This window comes from Apodemus sylvaticus, chromosome 15 (genome assembly GCF_947179515.1).
Source record: "Apodemus sylvaticus chromosome 15, mApoSyl1.1, whole genome shotgun sequence".
NCBI lineage: Eukaryota > Metazoa > Chordata > Mammalia > Rodentia > Muridae > Apodemus > Apodemus sylvaticus.
In genome coordinates, this window is record NC_067486.1 from 78812993 (window position 1) to 78837029 (window position 24037).

General features: G+C 46.5%; 1 protein-coding gene across 1 annotated transcript in view; it reads left to right on the top strand.

Annotated features, from left to right (window-relative positions):
* The window catches only part of Igf2bp2 (insulin like growth factor 2 mRNA binding protein 2), a 103710-nt gene that overhangs the window by 71918 nt on the left and 7755 nt on the right, over positions 1-24037 (top strand). Inside the window, exons 3-12 of the mRNA XM_052158864.1 lie at positions 2043-2091; positions 3585-3636; positions 7272-7335; positions 9194-9445; positions 11053-11187; positions 11631-11753; positions 12326-12461; positions 15898-16026; positions 21939-22007; positions 23586-23702. Of these exons, the coding sequence (XP_052014824.1) occupies positions 2043-2091; positions 3585-3636; positions 7272-7335; positions 9194-9445; positions 11053-11187; positions 11631-11753; positions 12326-12461; positions 15898-16026; positions 21939-22007; positions 23586-23702 (1126 nt within the window). The remainder of the gene's footprint in view (positions 1-2042; positions 2092-3584; positions 3637-7271; positions 7336-9193; positions 9446-11052; positions 11188-11630; positions 11754-12325; positions 12462-15897; positions 16027-21938; positions 22008-23585; positions 23703-24037) is intronic.

Below are 24037 nucleotides of genomic sequence, written 5' to 3' on the forward strand. Positions count from 1 at the left end.
GTAGGTAGGTAGGTATACAGTAGCTATCCTTGTTCAAATATATTTGAGCTCGTGAATGAGTTTCTTTCTATGGGCTATGTTGGTTATCAGAGTCAATATTTATATTTGAAAAAATTTTTTTTCCTTTAAAAATATTCTGTTCTCTTGAAAATTTTGATGACTTTTTCTACAAATGAGTTTGGTGACCCCTTAGGTAGGGAATTTCTATGTAGCCACCATAGGCATGCCTCTTTATTAAAAACTATGGCTGAAGAGTGTGACATACCAGCCTTCCCCACCCAGGGACAGAAAGTAGCTCTTGAGTCTTTTGCTGCTTTTCTTGGCCTGGCACAAGACATGAGGTTCTGCATCCTAGCCCATCCTGGTCATTAAAGCATTTTCACACTATAAAAGTTACACAACAGCCTGGCCTGGTGGTGCAGGCCTTTAATCCCAGCACTCACGAGGCAAAGGCAAGCAGACCTCTGTGAGTTCAAGGCCAGTCTTGTCTCCAAAGAGTTTCAGGACAGCCAGGGAGAAACCATGTCTCAAACACCCTCCATCTATTACCTAGCATGTGACCTTGCCTCAGCCAACCTGTGGCCTGTCTTCTGAAACCATGTTAAACCCTGGGAGAAGACCCATCCGTGTCCAGAAGTTCAAGGCTACCGGTGTCTGAGGGAATGAAACTTCCGGAAGTACTTTCTCATAACCTGCCTGTGCATGGAGGAAGTGAAACCCCTGCCTCTGTTTTTCCTAATCTGAACTTCTCTGTTTTTCCTCCTCTCTCTGCTTAAATCACAACATTTCCCTAAGGCCTGGCCTGGGTTGAAGCCATGGGGGAGTATGTGACTGTATGTAGCCACTGTCTGGTAATACTGGCACAAGAAAGGAGAAAGGAATGGGGACCCACTTGAACCCGACATCTCTTCTCCAGTGTCCCCCCCAATGAGTGATTGCATCTCTGCACACTGATGTGCCTTCTTCTAAAGCTTTAATATCCTCTCAGAAGATAGGAACAAAAAGACCGTGCTTAGCCAGGCGGTGGTGGCGCACGCCTTTAATCCCAGCACTTGGGAGGCAGAGGCAGGCAGATTTCTGAGGCCAGCCTGGTCTACAGAGTGAGTTCCAGGACAGCCAGGGCTATACAGAGAAACCCTGTCTCAAAAAACAAAACAAAAGACCTTGCTTGTTTGCCTCCCAGGTTGGCCTTGAACTTATGATCCTTCTGCCTCATGAGTGTCAGTGTAAGAAAGAAACCTGAGTCACCGTGCCTGACTTGTTTTTTTATGTTAAAAACCAGAAGATGCCAGAATCATTTAGAGCCATCAGACTAGCGGGATGTCCTAATAAGGGCATCTAAAGAATAAAACGTAATGAAAGGTCTAAATGACTGTGGTAAGGCAAGTGACTGGGTGGATGGAGTTAGTACCGGCATGGGGAGGAAGCTCTCTGTCTAAGATGGGGCGATTGTCAGTGCGCTGCTCTTACTGAACCATGGCGGTCCAGCCGGCATGGAGAGCACGCAGGTGTATTTCTAAGAGAAAAAAGCTTGTATTTACGTAGAACTGGAGGATATGCAGAAACAAGTGTTGACTGCGAGGCTTGGGAGAAGAGATGTACTTATGTTTTAATATTGAATTATAAAAATTACCAGAAATAAAATTTTAAATGAAAATTGAAATAAAATCTGTTTTTTTTTTAAAGCCCATTTGTGACTTTACCAGTTGTGACTTTACCAGTTGTGTTTGAGTTTAGGATAGGATCAGTGGCAACCATGTAAATTTTGAGAGAATGATCATAGAAATAGTATATGAAGGCTTTAGCTTCTGACTACTTGGGTAGGAAATTGGAAATGTAAGACTGTATTTAAATTGTTTCTTTAACTTGTTATTCTTTCTGGGTTTCTTTTGGTGCCAACTGTTTACAGCAGGAATGTCTGTGTACGGTCTGGTAGATACAGCTGGACAGTAAACTTGATTATGATCTCATATCTGAAGTTTTGTTATTTTCTGAGTTCGAGTGTGCGGAGAAAAAGTTCTAGACTGGTCTTGTCTTTACAGGAGCAGAAAGATCCAGATTCGAAACATCCCGCCTCACCTGCAGTGGGAGGTAGGCCTGGGCGCGCGTGCTTCCTTGACCCACCTTCCTTTTGCTTTAGGAATTAAAGGTCTTCAGACTTCCCCCCAAAACCTCCAGTCACAGGGTATGAAGTGAGTTAGAGGTTCTCTCTGTCCCCCTCTGGCCCAGTGCCCTCTGGCCCCTCACAGCTGGGTCCCTCAGGTATCTGGCCATCAAGTACCAGCACTCTGGCCAGGAGACAACACATGCGCCTCCTGTGATTCTCACCACGTGGTTTGATGAATAGATTTTTATCTTTTCCCATTTGGATTGGTTGAGACACCAGGAAGCCTGTGGAAACAAAGTTTAAAACAAAGTTTAAAGTTTGTTAAAAGAATACATATTTTTTTGTTTTGAGTTAGTTGCTATGACTAACAATTAAGATATATTTTCAGAGCACTAAAAGTTCTGAGATTGCTATCTTAATATAAAATACAGTAGAATTTAAGGACTGGCCTCACTATTAAGGACAAACTGCCCTGGTCCACAGGAAACTAAAACAGCCAGAAAGAGAGGGTGGAGGGAGGAAAGAAGAAAGAAGGAAAAAGAAAAAGGACCAAGCCGGAGAGCTGGCCCAGTGGTTAAGAGTCCGAGCTATCTTTGCAGAGACCCAAGTTCAATTTCCAGTAAGCCAAATTACCATTAACCCCAGATCCAATACCTCTGGGCTTTGCAGATACCTGTCCGTGTGTGTGTGTGTGTGTGTGTGTGTGTGTGTGTGTGTGTGTGTGTGTGTTTACAGCACACACACACACACACACACATATCCCCACTCTAAAATACAAAAAAGCCAAGCACAGTGCTGCATGACTTTAATTCTAGTACTTAGGAGACTGAGGCAGGCAGAGCTCTTGAGTCTGCGGCTAGCCTGCTCTACATAGGGATTTCCAGGGCAGCCAGAGTACTGACAGCCAGACCCTGTCTCAAAAATAAATCTTAAAACTAACACACTTGTAAAAAGATATATCATTTTTTATGTGTACCAGTGTGGGTCTCTGTACACCACATTAGTGCAGGAGCGCGGGAGGCCAGAAGAGGCCATTTGATCCCTCGGAACACTACTCACAGGTTGTGAGCTGCCGAGTGGGTGTTAGGAGGGAACTCGGGACCTCTGCAGGAGCATAAGGAGACCCCTGGGGGAAAGCCGAAGGGATGATGGTTAACCCTGAGGAGTAGGAGCTTGTCCTTTCCTCTGCTTCTCATTTCAGTAGCCTGGTTCTGGTCGGCATAGGATTCTGGCTGTTCATTTACCAAGGCTCCAACATTGTGGTGTCACCTTAGTGAATAGACAGTCGGGAACCAGTCAGGAAAATAAAAGGAAAGAAAAAGTGCCCTGGGTCCTCAGATTCGTTGAGTTCCATCTTTTATGAGGACCTGTGGGGCCGACTTAGTTACATCACTCCTGTGCCCTTTTATTAGCGTGTTTCTCCTGCAGAGGGAAACTGATGTCGTCTTTATGACCCCTTCTTCCTGTATCTTTGCAGGTGTTGGATGGACTGCTGGCCGAGTATGGGACAGTGGAGAACGTGGAGCAAGGTAAGAAGTGTGGAAGTTAAACCCCAACTTAGGAGATTAGCCTCCTGAACCTGAAGGGCCATGCCTGCTGTGTCTTACAGGCTGGGGTCATGGGGAGAAGTACTAAGTCCCAGCACCTCCGAAGTATGCATCCTCTAGTGTATTTATCCACCAGCCTGTCAGAGGTAGCTGTCTGTCAGTCATTCACTCCATATATCTGTACAGTTTACTTGTTCAAGGAATATTATTTCAGGGTCTTTCTGTGTAGCTCCGGTTGACCTGAACTCATTATATAAACCAGGCTGGCCTCCAACTCACAGACACTCACCTGCCTCCTGACTCCAAAAACTGGGGTTAAAGGTGTGGCCACCCCACCAGGCTTATTAAATCTGCAGTGCTGGACAAACACAGTTGGAATGGGGCAAGCCTACTGCGTCTGAGAGTAGTTGAGTTTACGCTGCTGCCCCTTAACTAGCTGCAGCTCACTAGGAGGTGAGAATACACAGGAGCATCTGTTCACTGTGAGTATGACTTCCACACCGAGATTCCTGTCACACTTATGAAAGTGCAGGTTCCTAGGTTCCACCACATACTCTGGAAACTAGGGGTAAAGTGGCTCATTCCTCATGGATGAAAACTCTGAGTGGTTTTGTGTGCACTCAGATCTGAGACCCACCATCTTAGGAACATCCCTGCAGGTGCCAGGAAACACTTCCTTTTCCAGTAAAGCCTGAAGCACTGATGTTTTAAGGGGGGACAAAAGGCACCTGAAGCTGTTGTCTTATTTAGCTCTTTAGGCATCCTAGAAAGGTTGGATCTTAAGATCCTAACAGTGTAAACAGCTAAGTATGGTAAGGATTATTTTTGCGTTGGCTTTGACTGCCTCTTCAAGAGCTTGATCTTCTACAAAACCTCTGATTCAGTTTCCACTTGTATAAAATGACCCGGTTTCTCCCATTCCTGTATCACCAAATGGTTGCATCATTCAATGCAAACCCGTTTGTGTATTTTGTACACAATTGTAAGGGATCATAACATCCCCGGGAAGAGATCAGAGAGAATCCTATGTCTCACCAGGGGTTCAGTCTGTCCAGGTAGTTAGCGTAGGTGTTTTGAAGCAGCACTTTGGGTATTCTCCCTTCTGCAATTGGCAAGAACTTTACTGTTTCTCAGTGCTGCTTGCCTATGCTCAGAGTTGAAAGGAAACCACTCAGGGGGGGAAAAAATGCTTTCTAAAAAGTTTTCACTTATTGAACAGAAGGCATTCTAGTGGAGAGAGTGGGCAAGATGACTTTACAGATATAAACTGGAAAACAGTTTAAAGACCAACATCGATAGCTGGTCTGGATGTGGTGGTGCATGCCTGAAATCCCAGTTTCGGGTGGAGGAGACTGATTGATTAGCAGCTAAAACCTGGAAATAAGTTCAGGATGGCGCTACCTGAGGAGATGTTCAAGGGCAGTGGGACAACTCAGAGCCCTTTAGTGCCTGTGCACTGGAGATGGCCTGGCTGCCTGCGCCCCAAGTCAACTATTGAGCTGTTCTTTTGTTCCCCGCTTTGAGGGTGATTCTGACCCAGCAGAACCTACCAGTGGCATCTTAGGAACGTGAGTGAGCAGTGAAATAAATTACTGGACTGGAGCTCAGCTTGCTCTACAATCAGAGGACCACGTGACTCTCAGAAGACAGACTTTTTTGAAGAACAAAAAATATTAGTAAGAAGTGAGGGCAAGGGCTGGAGAGATGGCTCAGTGGCTAAGAGCACTGACTGCGCTTCCAGAGGTCCTGAGTTCAATTCCCAGCAACCACATGGTGGCTCACAACCAACCATAATGAGATCTGAAGCCCTCTTCTGTCATGCAGGCATACATGCAAATAGAAGACTCATATACATAAATAAATAAATCTTTTTTTAAAAAAAAGAAGTGAGGGCAAAATTAAGAATCTGGGATTCCTAGAGGATGTCTTTTCTGGAAATCTGAGTCTACAGCCTTCTCTGTCAGTCTAGAAGGCTACAGATAGGTACCACAAGGCCCCCTTTTGCACTGTGTGGGCATCCCTGAATAAGCATCTCTCTAGAGCATTCAGAGTGCTCCTGGGCAGAGGCCAGGGCTGGGATCAGTGCCAGTTACTGTTGATGACAGTGTATGTCCTACCTGTCCCCAGTGTCCTCCCACCCCCACCCCCACCCAAGGCTGTAGCTGCCTTGAAATTACTAGGCGAAATGTTTTTATCCCAGAGTCTGTAACATTTGGGGGTTGCCAAATTCCTTTGAGAATCTGAGTTACATTCTTTACCTTTTTTGATGCAGCAAGTGGGACGGTCATAGAACTCCTAAAAGTTTAAGAATGAATCATTTGTGTACATTGGTGTTTTTTTCTGCATGTATGTCTATGTGAGGTTGTTAAATCCCCTGGAACTGGATGTGAACAGTTCCAGTTGTGAAGTGCCATGTGGGTGCTGGGGATTGAACCCAGGTCCTCTAAAAGAGCAGCCAGTGCTCTTAGCTACTTTGAAAGGCAGCTTTATTGTGATTTTTCTCGAATTATCTTTAATGCTGTTAACTTTAAATTCCCTAATGTCATATTTGAAGACTGGATCTGATTGCCATTCTTGGTTTTTGTGAAAACATATTTTTCATTTAGGTCTTTTAGGTTAAAGCTGGCTTTATCAATCAAGCCCTTTGAATTAATGTGTGTGTATGTGTGTGTGTGTGTGTGTGTGTGTGTGTGTGTATGTGTGTATGTGTGTGTGTATTTACAGATAGTTATAAATAGTACCTATCTATATAGCCCAGGGTTATTATGCTGCCTTGATGGATAGATGGATATAGATACTTATTGCATGCCACAGATATATTTTATAGATATAATTGACTTTTTTATAATTATATATATGATAAGCATAAGTATGTGATACACACACACACATACTCAAACACACATACACACACATAGGATGTCTTTACTAAAAGATTCAAGCCCAGCCATTTTTGGAAGTCTGGGTCTACAGCCTTCTCTGTAGCTCTACAAAGCTGAATATAGGAAACATACTGTGTGTTTTGCACTGTTTTATTATTATTAAAATTAATAATAAATAGGTCTAGAAGAACAGTTTTTGTTTATTTTCATGGTGTCGTGTTCTTCCACCCATTTTTTTCCCTCTGTGGTTTTAGCCTGAAGTAGTAAATTCAGAAGAATAACAAGATCAAATCGTGTTTACAGCAGAGGCGACTCGGCAGCACTTAGGATGACAGTGCTGGACACAGCACATTCCCAAAGGGCTAACCTGCAAGGCAGTCCACAACTGTTGACTTCCGCCAACTCTGTGCAAATATTAAAAGTGAAAATACATAAATACACGGGGACAGTCCCCGCACGCGCGCACACACACACACACACACACACACACACGCTTCCTCAGTATTTACACAAGGCATGAAGTAGAGGGCAGCGTGTCATAGATGCAGCTGATGACCGTGTTCCCTGCATTTGATTTATAGATCCTACGGGTACACATTAGTAGACACAGAGACACACATAACTACAGTTAAGATGATACAGTGGTTAGCGCATTTCCCTCTGAAGTTCCCATCCTTCCTTGGCCCCACGGATGAGAGCTACTTTTAAATGATATAGCTTTTACTTTTCTCCTAGTCAACACAGATACAGAAACTGCTGTTGTCAACGTCACCTATATGACAAGAGAAGAGGCAAAGATGTAAGTGTGCTTGGTTTTATTCCCTCTTGGGTTTATTTGGGTTTGCCTTTGGTTTCCTGTGAATGCTGCATCTGGAAACCTTGGCAGAGAAGACAGGTCCCAGCCAGTCTGCGTCCTCTCGGACACGCCTGAACAACCCCGGGAGTTCCCACCAGGCTGTTGGTGATGGTACACAGACTGTCCTGAACAGTGTTGAGCCTTGGCATCAACAAAGACAGGAACTGTGTCAGGAAGGGGGAGCCAGCCTTATGCTGCCGCACCTATAGGCTCTGCTCTGACAGACTCTCTGGGGCCCTTTTACCCAGAGCATGCCCTGGTCTCCATGAGGAAGGTGCACAGCTCAGTGATGGAGACTAAAACAGCCGTTTCCCTGTGTGTGATGTTAAAACAAGGAGCTGCCTCCGTGACAACAGCGGGCTTAGATACGTGCGAGTGTCCCACCGACCTGCCTGGCTCTCATTCATAACTCTGGTGCTCCAATAATGATCAATTCTGAGTTTACTATTAGTAGACTAGGATTAAGTTTTTTAAGTAATAGCAAAAGCCAAGTTTCTTTCTTTCTTTTTTTAAATCTTTTGGGCATTCATTCATTCATTCATTCATTTGTGGGGGGTGGGGGATTGCAGGCATGTACTACCAGGCCTAGCTAAGAAGGTTCTTCTGGTAGGAAGTCCTTGAAGTGCCTCATTGGCAGTGTAACTTGGATGTATCACAGCTGTCCATACTTCATGGCTGTGGAATAGCCCACACCCATCTCTGTGGCATGCCCTCGCTGCCCTTGTGAGGACATTGTTTGCCCATTTTCATACCAACAATCTTCAGGAGGTTGGTTAATTGTTCACCATTAAAAGTGTGAGCACCTCTGCTGTGAAGCTGGGCGGCCTGGGCCATCACCGGCTAACACAGCCATAGCCCAGCCACCTGGTATCTACACAGTACTCTCTCATCTTCATTGAATTCTGAAGGTTTGGTTTTGTAATAAATGTGCAAACCCTCAGCATTACCCTAGTAGGATTGCTGCAGAAATGTGTAAAGGCATTGTCCCATTTCATGTATAATTTTTAAATACAGTAGTGAATTGCTGCTTATAATAGCTATTTTTGGATAATCTGTAACCTCGAGGATTAAGGTCATAAATATACTCTAACTTCTATAGAGCAGTAAATATTGAAACATTGCCAGATGGACCCTGGGCCTTCTAATGCCCAGGTATTTGCCCCAGAGGAGGAGCTTTAACTTCAGATGTATCCATGACAATGTGTGATTTTCCGAGAACTGGGCATAACTCCAGAGGGAAGCCCCTTTGTAAATGTTCTGTGAACCCACATAGATCTGGCCTCGTTTTAAAGTTGTTGTCAAGTGGAGTGGCCAGTGAATCATACCAAAATTGTTGATAATGTAAAATGTTTATAGAGTGTTAGCTAGATTGTAAGGATTAGCAATAATATATTCATTTTTAAATAAGTAGTGTATATAAAGATAGGGAAGCTATCGAATAAGTGTCTTCCTTAATTCATGCATAGGTATTTCTGAATGTCTCAGATATGTTTAAATTTTGTGATATGATTAAAATAATCATGAAGATGTGCTACGATTAAAAAGAAAGTGATAATTTTGGACCCTTAGCTACAGCTTTTGGCAAGAGGGAAAGAGAAATGAGGTACAGATTGTATCTAAGAGCTTGTTTCGTTTTGTTTCCTGAGACTGCAGGGGCTGAGGCAGTGTCTGTCTTGCTCGCCCCTGTATCCTTAGTGCTTGGCACAGGCACCACATGAATGGCCAGTGAGCAGGATGAGTCAGCCTTCCGGAGAGTCTCCGTGTACTCTCTGATAGGCTTTCCTACCCTGCTGTGTTTCAGAGCAATTGAGAAGCTAAGTGGGCATCAGTATGAGGACTACTCCTTCAAGATTTCCTACATCCCTGATGAAGAGGTGAGCTCCCCCTCACCCCCTCATCGTGCCCGGGAACAAGGCCACGGCCCCGGGAGCTCTCCTCAGGCCAGACAGATTGATTTCCCGCTGCGGATCCTGGTCCCTACCCAGTTTGTTGGTGCCATCATCGGAAAGGAGGGCTTGACCATAAAGAACATCACTAAACAGACCCAGTCCCGGTAGGTGCCTCCAGAGCTCCCTCTGCTTCCTTCTGAGGGGTCGCTTGCATTCCATCTAAGCCTTGTCAGGTCCTTTGTTGCTGTAGTGGGAGGCTGTGCCATGTGGAACTGTGCTTCTTCCAGTGCACTACTAACAGACTCACCTCAGACTGGGGGCTGTGATGAGTGTTCACGCTAATGACATAACCATCATCCCTGAAGAGAGCACTGAGGACCTCCAGGAAGGATAGCCCTTTATGCTAACATCCTAGGAGCACATCTAGTTTCACAGGAGCGGAGATGTGCTCTGTGGGGTCATAGGATGCTCCGGTCTGGGCTTTTTCCTCCTGCCAAGTCAGTGTTGCTGTGGCCATCTAGGTTGCCTCATATAGAAGCTGTGGGTCACGGCTACATCAAGCAAGAGAGTCTGGCTTTGTGTCTGATTTTCTGTTTAAGGAGACTAGACAGGAGGCAGGCAGCCCCTGGGCAAAATGATCTGTACAGCTGTTGATTTTTATATGTCATAAGAACACAGCACGCTGTGAAGATACAGGCCTTGAGAACAGTGACTTGTGTTCAAGTTTTTATAAAATATTTCACCTCTTTGAGTATCAATTGCTTCTGAGGAAAAGGAAGCCACAGTGGTCTACCTACATCAACTGAGCAGATAACTGAGCTCACTCTGCAAGGCATCAGATTACCAGCAAATACTCTTGGCTGAGCTGGTATGCCTTATTACGGTCATTGAGCAATTGCCCGGTACCCTGAAAGAGAGAGTCTCCTCCAGAGTCTGGGGCACCCCCAGCTGCAGACACTCATGTTGTGTGACCCAATGTGCAGACCCCTTGGAGGAATGCTGAAATAAGTTGCGACCTGATGTTCCTTTTATTCTAAAAGCTAGTTCCTCCTGGCCCAGGTTTGTACCACTGTAAAGTAATTTTTATTGATCTCTGCTCTGATTCCAAAAGTTGTGTATCATGGCTTCAAAAGGAAACAAGTTTCAGTGAAGTGAAATTAGTTCTTAAAATATGTCCCAGTTTGAGCAGCACGCTGAAGGCTGGGTTCCTTCTAACTGGCTGCGAATCCATTCTGTGACTCTCAAAGTTTTAAAACAAGCAGGACCCAGAGAGGTCTGATAAAGTCACCAGACTCTTAGGCCACTAGTTTTAAGAGCCTGGAAGATGGCAGACAGGGACAGAACGGAAACCCAAAGCTTAGGGAGGCAGAGAGAGGCGCGACGCTGTCCCTCTGTAGACACGCAGATCCATAAAGCATGCTGGGATTTGGTGCTGGAACTCGGGTTTGCATATGGCTTTTAAAAGCTGTGATGGGTGCAGAGGTCTGCGCTGTTCCTGTGGGCGGCTCCCTCCTTGCTTCACCATCCACTTCTACAGGCATTGGAAAGGCTACAAAAAATACCTCACTAACCAAACTGGCTCTTACGGGCTGGCTCTGTGCCTTGGTCTAACAGCACTCGGGTCAGAAAGGCAGGGCGGAGCCCCTCGCACTGAGCATCAGGCGTGCTCCCGGCTTTCCCTCTGTCCTCACTGTCTGCTGGGACTGGGCTTCCCTGTGCCTGGGCCCTAGGCCATACTGCTGTGTTATGGCTCCTGATTCTTTTCCTATAGGGTAGACATCCACAGGAAGGAGAACTCTGGGGCTGCAGAGAAGCCTGTCACAATCCACGCCACCCCAGAAGGCACCTCGGAAGCATGCCGCATGATTCTTGAGATTATGCAGAAAGAGGCTGATGAGACCAAACTGTAAGTCTGTATGACCCCGGACCAGTCAGTGCCGTAAGATTAAGAGATGCGTTTAAAAGATCTAAGCGTGTTACTCAATACAGGTAGAGAGATCATGTTTGTGTTCCTCAGAACTCTCTGGAGGAACAGATATGATAGAATGAATATGAATGTATAGATATAGGTAGATATAGGTATTAATATATATGTAATATATATTATATAAGGCAAGATTTCTATTTTTTGATATATACCCAGAATGTGACTATGCGGGATGCTATGGAATTATTTTGTCATTTCTTTCCGGCCAGGCCTGACACATGGACCCACTGCCGTTTAGCTCCCCAGCTCCCTAGTTTGAAAAAGAACTTGAAAAAATTGGGTTTCCATTCATACAAAGCGAGCGCGATGGGCCTTGGGAGCTAAGCAGCTGTCCTACCGCTGGGTCCTCTCTGTCTTTTCAGGGCTGAGGAAGTCCCTCTGAAAATCTTGGCCCACAACGGCTTTGTTGGAAGACTGATTGGCAAAGAAGGCAGAAATCTGAAGAAAATAGAGCATGAGACAGGGACCAAGATTACCATCTCATCGTAAGCCACCCCTTCTGACTGGTTATGTACAGGAGAGGGTGATGCTAGCGTTCCTATCCCCGCTTTTCTTCAGAGGGGGTACACTCAGCTATGCTGTGGTTACCCAGAGCATCATGGGAAGCAGATGCATAGTTCAGCCCCATAGCCTACCGAGCACGCACCGGCACGAGGGAGGACCTGGGCTCCATCCCCAGCACCATGAAGTTTTTCAAATAAAAATCAGTCAGGTCTGTCATCTAGGCTCTCGGGGGAAGAGACAGCTGAACCAACAGTTGAAGGCCAGCATTATCCACACAGTGAACTGAAGGGAAGACTTAGTGAGACTTTTCTCAAAATACAAAGACTTGGGGCTGAGGATACAGCTCAGGGGTAGAAGGCCTTTCCTAGCATGAGTGAGGCCTTATGTTCAAGCCATAGAACCCCCTCCCCCCATGTGAACAATGTCACTAGTAAGACTTAGGTAGCAGGAATTCTTTCTGTGCAGTAGTGTTAGGAGAAATCCATTCTTTGTCTTTACCAGAACATGTGTGTGGTCTGGAATTTTATTCTCCTGTCTTTTCCCCACTGGCTAGCTTGCAGGATTTGAGCATCTATAACCCCGAGAGAACCATTACGGTGAAAGGTACCATCGAGGCCTGTGCCAGTGCTGAGATAGAGATCATGAAGAAGCTTCGAGAGGCCTTTGAAAACGACATGCTGGCCGTTAACGTGAGTGCCTAGTGCTTCCATCTCTGCTAGTTTCCCCGTAGCTCTGTAAGGACAGCTCCCTGATGGGGAAGTACCTTGGGACATGTGAAGAACTTCTGGCTTCCTAGAATAAAGGCACCAAAACAAGAAAACAGTCAGTAAAACTGCGGTAAACACAAGTCAGTGTGAGCCAATGAAATTGTACCATCTAGACCATAAAGGGTGTTGGGGGTTATGCTCATGACCTCTGTATTAGAGAAGGAAGCAGTCAGAACTGGGCGGCACCTGTGTGTGCAGAACATGCAGGTGAACAGGGCTGGGTGCTGGACATGAGAATAAAATAGGGCCAGCAAAGTGGGTTCCCTGGTTTCTTGTTGTGGGGAAATATTTAATATTTAATATGCTACCATCTCTCCTGCCCCTCCATGTTGCATCAGCTTGTCCCAGCGTTCTCTCCCGGCCAGCTCCCACAGCGTCCCAGCTGTGGTTTCTCAGCCATAAACCCCTGTAATCGGCAGACCCACACTCCAGTAACCAAGTAAATCAAAACTCTTAAAGCTTAATCTGATTATCTAATCAGATCTATGTATCAATAATATCACAATTTACAAGATGCCAAGACAGTGGCTTCAGAGTCAAATGATAATGATAAAAGCCTCGTGAAATCATCCCGTCGGCCTCCATTCTTCATCCTCCCCCCTCCTGAGACCTCTCTGACTCCCCAACTCCTAGCTCTGCCTCCCCTTTCCTATCCAGTCACAGGCCTTCCACTGCCCTAATATGATTGGACAGGAAAATATTTCAACAGTTTCTAAGCTGGTATAGCTCAAGTATATCATTTAGCCAGGCCTGGTGGCACACTCCTTTAATCTTAGAACTTGAGGGACAGAAGCAGGTAGATGTCTGAGTTTGAGGCCAGCCTGGTCTGTAAAATGAGTTCCAGACCAGCTGAGGCTACGTAGTGAGACCCTCTTTTCTTTTCCTTTTCCTTTTTTCCCTTCCTCTTTCCTCTTTCCTCTTTCCTTCCTGTCTGTCTAAATATATCCACTGAACTGGATGGAGGTGCTCTTCTGTGGTAATATGTGTGCAGCCTACTTAAAGCCGAGAGTTCATTCATTATGCAGGGCCAAAAACAATTGTTACCACAGGGCCCAGAGACCTTGTCTAGCCTGGGCTGCTTGGGGACTAAAGCTGAGGCTGATTGAAGCAGGCGTTTCAGGCTGCCTGTGGGAAAAGAAGAAGGGACTCACTTCTGACTGACATCTCTCGCTTGCTGGTTGGCACTTTTAGTTCACCTAGTAAGTAAATGCTGTCACCCACTTGAATGTTCTGTGTCACTTGCAGAAGACTACACATTCTTCATGTTACTTAATTCTCACTTTGTAATTATCTAAAAATATGTATCCGTCAGCAAATCTCAGCTTGGAAGAGTGAAAATCTTTCATGTTTCACTATAATTTTCTGAGAACGGAAAGGGTCGGTCACTATTAACTCCTTGGCCTTCATTTGCATCTTCATCTACTACTTCATCCCCACATCTCATAGAGAAGTGAATATTGACAAAGTGACCCGGCGCAGCCCCAGCTCTGACAGCAGAGACTCTGTACAGGACTATCAGTCCATCCCACACCTCTCCAGCCCCATACCGACCGCACAGTAATTGTGAGAGGGAGGAGCGTCCTTCTGTGCAAATGTCACGTAGACACTAGTTCCTGTGGGCTTTGCTAAACATCTCTTTCCATGTAATCTGGATGTTCTCAGAAGAGGTGTAAGCGTGCCTCACATAACCATATCAGAACACGACACTAGATATCCGTGCCAAATCCATGCTCTGTGAGCCAAATCACAAAATCACCAGGTTCTAACATACAACTCACAGTGATGGTGAAGGATCCAAGTTTGCTGCTCTGCATGCTCATAAAAAGGGGCGCTTTGCAGGGTGACTTCACCCACAGAGAAACAGAAAATCTTAGACGATTGTTCATGTTTGGGAAGCCAAGGGTTAGGGCAGGCGGGGTACCAGCCAGCATAGGGACATTTCTCCATCTCTAGCCCTAGGTTAAAGTGTAAAGTAACTTGATCTTGAAGCTGCAGCTAAATGACAAAAGTTGCTATCATCCAATCAGATGATGAGATTTGCCTGTGTGTTGGTGCCAGTGCAGGCTCCGACTCACCTGTGGGTAACTAGAAAAGACTGGTATTTGTTTTTCATTCAACAGATATGTATTGAGTACTAGCATAGCAGACACTGCACACAACTCTAAACAGTCGCTGATCTCGAGGAAGCCAGGCTGGAGGGAGGCTCTGAGCCCCATGACTCCATCTTGTATCTTTGAGGAAGTGGGAGTGTTAGAAGGTGGAAGGGGGCGGGGAGAAACAGCGGGGCACAGGGTAGGGAGAAGGGTTAGTGGGGTGGGGGCCAGGGCTCAGCAGGAAAGCAGCTAGTGACAATATCATTGACCAGCAGTAAGATGGAGTTATACCCAAGGCTGGCCAGGAAGCTTTGAAGAAATGCAACAGTCAGGCTGAGGTTTGTTGCCTTCTCTCTCTCTCTCTCTCTCTCTCTCTCTCTCTCTCTCTCTCTATCTCTCTATCTCTATCTCTATCTCTATCTCTATCTCTATCTCTATCTCTATCTCTTCCCAGCCTTTCTACTGACGTAAATTTTTGGATATTTTCTTTATTTACATTTCAAATGGTATCCCCCTTTTTCTTCCTTACCCCCCCCCCAAATCCCCTATATCATCCCCTCCCCCTGCTTCCCACCCTCCCCCTTTCCTGACCTGGCATTCCCCTACCCTGGGCCATTGAGCCTTCACAAGACCAATGGCCTCTCCTCTCATTGATGTCTGAAATGGTCATCTTCTGCTACACATGTAGCTGGGGCCATGGGTCCCTCCATATGTACTCTTTGGTTGGTGGTTTAGTCCCTGGGAGCGCTAGGGGTACTGCTTGGTACATATTATTGTTCTTCCTATGGGACTGCAAAACCTCTTCAGCTCCTTGGATCCTCTAGCTGCTCCATTGGGGACCCTGTGCTCAGTCTATTGGTTGGCTGTGAGCTATGGGTGTTTTGATCCACCTTCCAAAAAGGATCAAAGTACCCACACTTTGGTCTTCCTTCTTCTTGAGCTTCATGTGATCTGTGAGCTGTATCTTGGGTATTCCGAGCTTTTGGGCTAATATCCACTAATCAGTGAGTGCATACCATGTGTATTCTTTTGTGATTGGGTTGCCTCACTCAAGATGATATTTTCTAGCTCCATCCACTTGCCTAAGAATCTCATGAAGTCATTGTTTTTAATAGCTGAGGTGAGGAAGTCCAAGACACGACCGGGGTGGAACTGACTGACTGGGAAATGCTGGCGCGATGCGGATGTGGGATGGAGGCTGGCCACAGCGAGCCTGGCTTCCCGGGCATCTCTCCCTCATCTTGTTTCTTCTTTTCTATTCCCAGCAACAAGCCAATCTGATCCCAGGGCTCAACCTCAGTGCACTTGGCATCTTTTCGACAGGACTGTCTGTGCTTCCTCCACCAGCAGGGCCCCGTGGAGTTCCCCCCAGTCCCCCCTACCATCCCTTTGCTGTAAGTAACTCCGTGTCCCACGCATGGGCCACTGTGCTAGCACTCCGGGCAGCTCAGCTATTTCCCTATGTTGAGGAAGGGCAAACTCTTTTGTATGCAGTCTGGCTTGATGAGTGGTTGTAATTTGAATAAGAGCTTTTCCAGTGGGGGGGGGGGGTGGATACTGAACTGAGCTCTGAGCGTGTGCTGTCAAACATGCTGTCATGCCACATGGGAAGGAACTCCTCACTGGTTCATTAACTCGAGGTGTGTTTTATAAAAATGAGTTGTTCACGCAACATTCATGAGTGTTAAGTTATTTAATACAAATGTTAGATAGGAATCCTGGGTTATCCTTGAGTAGATACACGTTTCCATCTTTGTCTGTAACTCAAATGTACATTTATTGAAAGGAAGCTTTTAGAAAGAAGACACCGCAGTGTTTGTGTCTAAACAGCACACCACCTGATATTTGAGTCTTAATTTCAGCAGAATGTGAATGGTATGTTTGTCTGCTTGTAAGTCTTATTCATAAACATCATTCAAGACCAGTACATTACACATGGAGACTGAAGCCACTGAACATGTGATGGCTACCCTTCCCCACCGTCTTCCTCTCTAAACACGAGGACTTATTTTGTGGGCAGATTTGGTTACTCCTGTGTAGAAACCATGTCAGCGGGGAGGATTGGGTGAGTGGGTGAGCTCTTTGCTGATTGGCGCTGTTTGGCCTAGACATTGCTGATGGCTCTGTGGGCCCCTGTGCTCACACCCAGAAAGCAGACATGAGTTGGCACCATATCCCAGACACAGCTCATTTTGCCTTGCTCCTAGAACCTCTTCTGAGGTGTTTGGCAGTACAGCGTGCTGTACTGAACATCCTTAACCTGAAGGATGGATGCCCCTGAACTGTCTGTGTGTCTGTAATGGAGGGTCAGCAGACGCACCTGGATGTGGCGGTCCCATCTTTACCTTAGCTGTGAGATGTGATAACTGCCTTAGCACCATTATAAAACTCTGAAAGATGTATCATTCCTGGGCCAGAGGCTGCGTAGGGAGCCCTGCAGAGTCCATCTGGAAGTTAGACTCCTCGATAACTGAAATTACAGTTTAAAATGATGCATGCAATTTAAATACCATGGCTTTCTCTTAGACCAAACTGGTGCAGGGATGGTTAAGCATAATTACGGAATGGTAGTTCTTAGCACTGGGGAGCCCAAGGGGGGAAGATTCCAAAAGTTTTGGGCCACCCTGGGTTACATGGTTAAATGTAATGTATAAATAAAAATTAAAGATGTGATATTTTCTTTTGGGGCTTTGGCAATGTCACGCTAAGGAAAAAGCTTCTTCTTCATTCAAGATTATAAAAAATGTTTTCCTTATACTAATTTTCAATTGTTGTTTCTGTGAGGGGGTGTTTATACTGTATTTTACAGGGAATTTATCTTGATCTAACCTTATTATGTTTTCTAAGTGTGTAACAAAGTCAGTTATTGAGTAATCTGCTGTTTTATCAGTCAACTTGAAACCCAACCCTGCCCTTTGTTTTAGCTTTGATTTTTTGAGACAGGGTCTCTCTTAGCCCAGGCTGGTCTTCAGCTATCTCTGAGAATGGCTTTGAACGGCTGATCCTCCTGCCTCCACCTCCCTGAGGGTGAGTGCACCACCTGTCTCACAGCCTGTTTCTGGGCTTCATCAGTCTAGTCAACTGTGTCTCCACAGAAGTCACTGCAGACCCACGCTTTCTGACAGCAGCAACAGAAAGCTTGCCTTTTCATCCTCAAAGAATGAATTGGAAAAATGGCAGCTTTTACTATTGACAAATTGAAGAAACTATAATTTTTTTTTTTTACTCTGTTTGGTTATGATCAATCCTACTCATAAGACATCTTGCCCTGCCAACTTTTGTTTGGAAAAAGTTTAGTTGTCCTTTCATGTATGTAAGTTAACTTGAGAGAATATGTTAGTGGGTCCATAGGGGAGTTTACTGATAGCCTTCTCCTGAGGCCCCACCTCACTGAGACTGCTCCAGTCATGTGCGGGTATGGAAGCCGTCAGGGTTAAAATCTCAGCTGCAGAGTCTGATCTAGATCCAGGTTCAGTTTGCTTCTGATTCTCGCTTCTCAGTGTCCAGCCTCCTCACCCTGTGCCCCGCCCCCCATTGTCCTAAGAGAACCCAGAGTGGATAAACTGCTGTGGACAGAGGCATTTTGACAGCCTGGGATAGAACAATGAACCTTTCCTAACCATGGAAAACTGCTCAAGTCCTTGCTTTTCCTGGTTCCCAGAGGGAACACCTACTCCCTCTTCAGCCAGGGATGAGTCTGTCATCACATCGAAGCTACTGAGGCGTTTGAGTATAACGCGTTAGCCTGGTCCCAGCCTTCAATACTTCTTTCTCAGTGTTCACACCTCTGATCTCTGGTTTTTCCTGCCTCTCTCTACCTTGCACCCTGCAGTTCTTGGAAAGTAAGCGAGCTGGTGGTGACGCCTGTGAATTTTCACAAATGGGTATCTGCTGTATATCTGTCTGCCCACCGGCAGAGTCAAACTGGGAGTTTTTAATGGGCCAGGGTATAAAAAAGACCTCCTACTCTCTCCCTTGTCAGTATTGAGGCACACCTAGCTGTCACCTTCGTCAAAACACTACCTCATACACACACACTGATAAAGCTTTTATATATATGCATTTATATATATATGCATGCCTTGGCCTTTTTGTTACATGATTGCACCCTGCCTTCCTTAGGTCATTCATAGATTGCTGTCTGGTCACCAGAGGAAATATTAATTTGAAGATCCCTTTCCATTAGATGCTCCATCTTAGTGTGGGGAGATGGATAGGAAACAGAAAGGACACTGGTTAGACACCTACATCATTGTAAATACATACTCATTTGTTATGTCCAAGCCGTAGGGACCCCAGAGACTTCGGAGGAGCCAGTTCCAGTGCAAGCACATAAGGGTCTGTTATTACGAGCTTGTGAGCAAGGATTCCCATCATCCATTGCAGCGGGCCAGAGGGAGAGCCTGAGTCTTGGGGCACAGGGTATTTATTGTGGTTACAGCAAGCTTGGGGGATTTCTATACGGGTCAGCAAGTTAATATTTTAAAAACTTCATCTCTGGTGTGACCTGCAGGAACCGGACACAGGGACAAAACCACCTGACAAACAGGATGGCCAGGTTATCTGTTCTCTGCAGGATGTCTTGAGTTATCTATATGTACCTTGGCCTTGCTGTTGGGATGTTTGCTCAAGTGGACTTTGTGGTTTTCTTCCTGGAATTGGAGTTTAGCCCCTGGTCTCACACAAAATTTAGTTTCTTCAAAACTGAAGTAGGTTGGGCTTTACAATTTACTTTCCTAAAAACAGTCATACCTTTTGGCTCATAGATGTACGTGAGGTCAAGTCCACATCTGGACCAGGTCTATAAGGCCCTGGAGTGCTCACTCTTTTCAAGCTTGGTGACCCCGGCTCAAGACTTCTCTGAAGAGCCGGGCAGTGGTGGCACATGCCTGTAATCCCAGCACTCTGGGAGGCATAGGCAGGCAGATTTCTGAGTTCGAGGCCAGCCTGGTCTACAGAGTGAGTTCCAGGACAGCCAGGGCTATACAGAGAAACCCTGTCTCAAAAAAGCCAAATCCAAAAAACAAAAACAAAACAGAACAAAAAAAGACTTCTCTGAAGTTATTTTTTACATTTGTCTCCCAAGTAAACCATCTGTCCTCTTGTGTCCCTCTCCCCTAGAGTAAGGCCTTCCACATGGTGGTGCTCAACAGCCTTTGAGTGAATGGATAACAAATACAATCAAATATGGGCATCTGAGTCTGGATAGACCAGGGGAAAATGGTCCTGCTTGTAGAGCTAGAAATTCAGGCCAAGGCATAGACCAAGGAAATGACCTCCTGCTGAATTCTTTTTTTCTAGCAATCCTTCAGCTCTAACTAGGGATAACGGGAATCTGACCTCACTATTGTTTTACAAGCTAAAGATTAGAAATCTCTGTCCCATGGTAGGACTGATTTTGGCAGTGTTCCTGTTAGGACTCTTGAGGCCTCGGAATACCATCTGTCCTGCGGGTCTGTTCTTGGCTTTGCGTGAGTGTTAGACTCAGACTCACGGTTCACAGTGGCCGTGAGTGTCAGACTCACGGTTCACAGTGGCCGTGAGTGTCAGACTCACGGTTCACAGTGGCCGTGAGTGTCAGACTCACGGTTCACAGTGACCCACTTTTGTTCTGATAGCTGAGCTGCTTCTAGCCAGAGGCAGGCAGAGGCCTCCTTTCCCTTGGTTAGAAATTTGAACAGAGAAGCCGAGGGGGTCCTCTCCCTGTGCTTACCTTCCAAACCCTAGACATGTATAGGAAAGGCCTGGAGTCTATGTGCTTCCCAGTCTTCAAGAAGAGGCGGGGTCAAGAGAGCCTTTTGACCACATTCCTTCCGAGTGTGAGGCTTCCCTGAGGCCACTGGTGGGGTAGAATGCTCTTGAGGGCTGAGACACCTCTTCTGTCTCTCAGTCCAACCAAGGCACAGCCCAGGATGAGGATCCCCTCCCTGGAGCCTGAGAAGCCTCCAGGGCGCTCAGAACTCTTTTCTCTCTGGGCTCGAAAGCACAGGCTTTGTTCCTAAGGGGTCACAGTGTGCAGCCTGATCTGGAGCCGAGTCTAGCCGGAGAGGCGGATGGTGGAAGACGTGCACATCACCTCAGCTGAACCGTGGTCAGGGTCCTCAGCTCTCCTCAAACGTGAGCTTTAGCCACTCCTCCCTGTGACAGGCTAGGCTGTGTACCTTGCGCCTGTCACTGCCTCCCTGGTGGTGACAGTGAGTACAGGGTTTACTTGACTTTATGTAAAACATACTTAGCAGAGTTTGGCTGACTTCAGTAGGAATATGGACTCAGATATGCCTCACAGGACCACTATGAAGTAAAGAATTTATAAATAGATTATATCAGTCTTTGCTGTACTGTAATGTAATCAATTTAAAAAACAACTCTTTCAGGCTGGAGAGATGGCTCTATTGAAGGTCTGAGTTTCAATTCCCAGCAACCACATGGTGGCTCACAACCATCCGTAATGAGATACTCATATAAATAAAAAAATAAATTAAAAGAAAAAACAGCTGTTTCAACTTTGATTTTCTTTCTTTTTTTTTTTAAAGGTATTTATTTATTTTATGTGAGTACACTGTGGCTGTCCTCAGACACACCAGAAGAGGGCATCAGATCCCATTACAGATGGTTGTGAGCCACCATGTGGTTGCTGGGAATTGAACTCAGGACCTCTGGAAGAGCAGCAGTCAGTGCTCTTAACCGCTGAGCCATCTCTCCAGCCCCCAACTTTGATTTTCTTAATAGCTAGCTCTGCTTCATGAGTCCACACCTGCCTTCCTGCTCCACTCCTCCCTCCGCACATCTGCCCCCCTCCCTCCCCACATCTGCCCCCTCCCTCCCCACATCTGCCCCCTCTCTCCCCACGTCTGCACATGAGGCCTTTACCCATCTGCTTCATTTCCCTTATTGTTACTTTCAGTTTTTCCACTGAGTTTCTGTTCCTTCTGGAAATCTCTGATGCAGCTAACTGGTCTGTCTTCCTAGGATCATATTTATTTGTTCTGAATAACTCTTGGGTTTTATCCAGTGCTCTCTGTGTGTTGTAATGCACAACTTGTAATTCCCCTATAAAATAGGAGCCACTAGGCCTGTCTCCACCAAAGCAGGTGAGAGCAGTGAGGTGCGTGCGCTGAGCTCCTAGGGGCCCAGGGTCATCTTAGAAGCCAGGAGACACCTTGCCTTGGGTTCCATGCTCTCATGGTAGAGGGAGTTGAGCAGAGCTTAGGGATACAAAGGCACACGTTTGTAGATGTGATGGTGGTGTTGGCGCATAGACAGGATGCATGGACTCCGACTCACTGAATGTCTTTTTAATGTGCAGACCCACTCCGGATACTTCTCCAGCCTGTACCCTCATCACCATTTCGGCCCATTCCCGCACCATCACTCCGTAAGTGCCCCTCACTTCTGCCCCAGCCGCCATCTCCCCAGTTTTCCCTGCTCTGGGTTAGCGCCACGTTAGATCCCCTGCTGACTGCGCCTGTGAATGTCTCTGCCATGGCCTGAGGCTGCCTGGGGAGTAATGCAGCTCCGAGTGCAAGCACCAAGCCACCCTGGGAGGCCCCTTACCTCTGTGGCCGCTCAGGTGATACTAACAGGTCGAGTTAAGCCTGGGCTGTGTACTGAGTTCAAGCCAGCCCAAGCTGCACACAGAGTAAAATCCTTCCTTAAAGAACAAAAAGACTATAGAGTTACAGCTCAGTCATTAAGAGTGCATGCTGCTCTTCGAGAAGACTGCGGTTCCCAGCACCCACGTCAGGTGGCTCAGTCACCTGTAACTCCAGGTCCGGGGATCCAGTGTCTCTATTTGCAGGTATCTGCACTCATGTACACACACACACACACACACACACACACACTTTTTAAAACACACCAAAAACACAAAGGAAAAACCAATTAGAAAATGATAAACCAAAGAAAAGTTTCCAGTAGGCAGGCAGGGGACGTGGCTTGGTTGGTAAAGCGTTTGCTGTACACGCACGCATGGCAACTCTAAGCACCCACAGAAAAGTCAGGTGTGCCGGGGGCTCCTGGCACTGAGGGGCTGGTGATAGGCGATCCTGGGTCTCACTGGTCAGGTGTTCTAATGAGCTCAGTGAGTTCTGGGTTCCGTAGGGTCCTTCACCTCAGCACTAAAGTGGAGAGAGAGTGACAGAGAAACCAGCACCAGCCTCTGGCCTCTAACATGTGTACACACACATGAACATGTACACAGGCATATACTACACCACACTTCTTTTTGCTGGTATTCTTTTATCAAAGTCTAGCAACTAAGACACATGATTCCCACAGACTGGCAGCCCGGCCTGAGAGCCTCTGACTTTCTTCAGGGGTTTCTGGGGATAGGCGGCTTGCCCACCTTCCTGGGTATTCACCATGGGGCCAGGTGACAGCAGGGGGAGTCGTCTTGTGAGGTGGCGTTCGCAGTTACAGGATGGGCTGCACAGCTTTCCCTGTCCTGGGGCCAGGCCTATTTAATACCTTTTTACTATTTTATGTATTATTTATTGCATATGTGCAGACTCACACCCACCACAGCACTGTGTGGGGGTCAGGACAACTCAGGAATTCTCTCCTTCTACCAGGATTGGACACACGTCAGCAAGCTTGCATGACAAACGTTTTGTTTTTTGTTTTTTGTTTTTTGTTTTTAAATCCATTGCAAAATAACCCATTTTGGTTCTTAGAGGAAGACCTAGGAAGCAAAAATATCAAATCTGCGTCAGAGAACCGAGGGACATGCGCCCCACAAACAGGTGCTCAGAGGGCCTTGCAGGCTCATGCAGCCTTGCTTAGGTTTGACCTCGCTCCTCAGATTCACCTGTAGAGCCCCAGGCCGCACGCCGCCACACCATTTTGGTTATCTCCCCAGACGGTGAGGCCTTCCCACGCTGGGACTCTCAACGGCACGTGGCTGGGCTGCGACGGGGTAGGTCAGAGTGACAGCTGTGTACGTGTTCTTTTCTAGTACCCGGAGCAGGAGACTGTGAGTCTCTTCATCCCGACCCAGGCTGTGGGCGCTATCATCGGGAAAAAGGGGGCACACATCAAACAGCTGGCTCGATTTGCTGGTGCCTCCATCAAGGTAAGATTGTTGCTACCTGTCCCCACCGGCCTCCTCTGTCACAGCACCGAGAGACGGAGCTGCAGCGATCTCCACAACCATGCCTGCGGGCTCCCACTCTTCATCTTAGCCCTTTGCCGTTCGGCCAGACAACGCAGTTAGAAGAAAGACACTAGTAATGATCACACCTGGTCCTCCCAAGGCTCAGCACTGTCCCCTCTTCCCAGGAATATAAAGAAGGTCAAAGGTTTTCCCGAGCTAAGGGGTGCACTTGAGCAGAGGGAGCGTTTGTGGTGCCTGACACTCAGCACAGCCATGCTGCTTTTATCCCAGGCTCCAAGGACTTACAGACTATG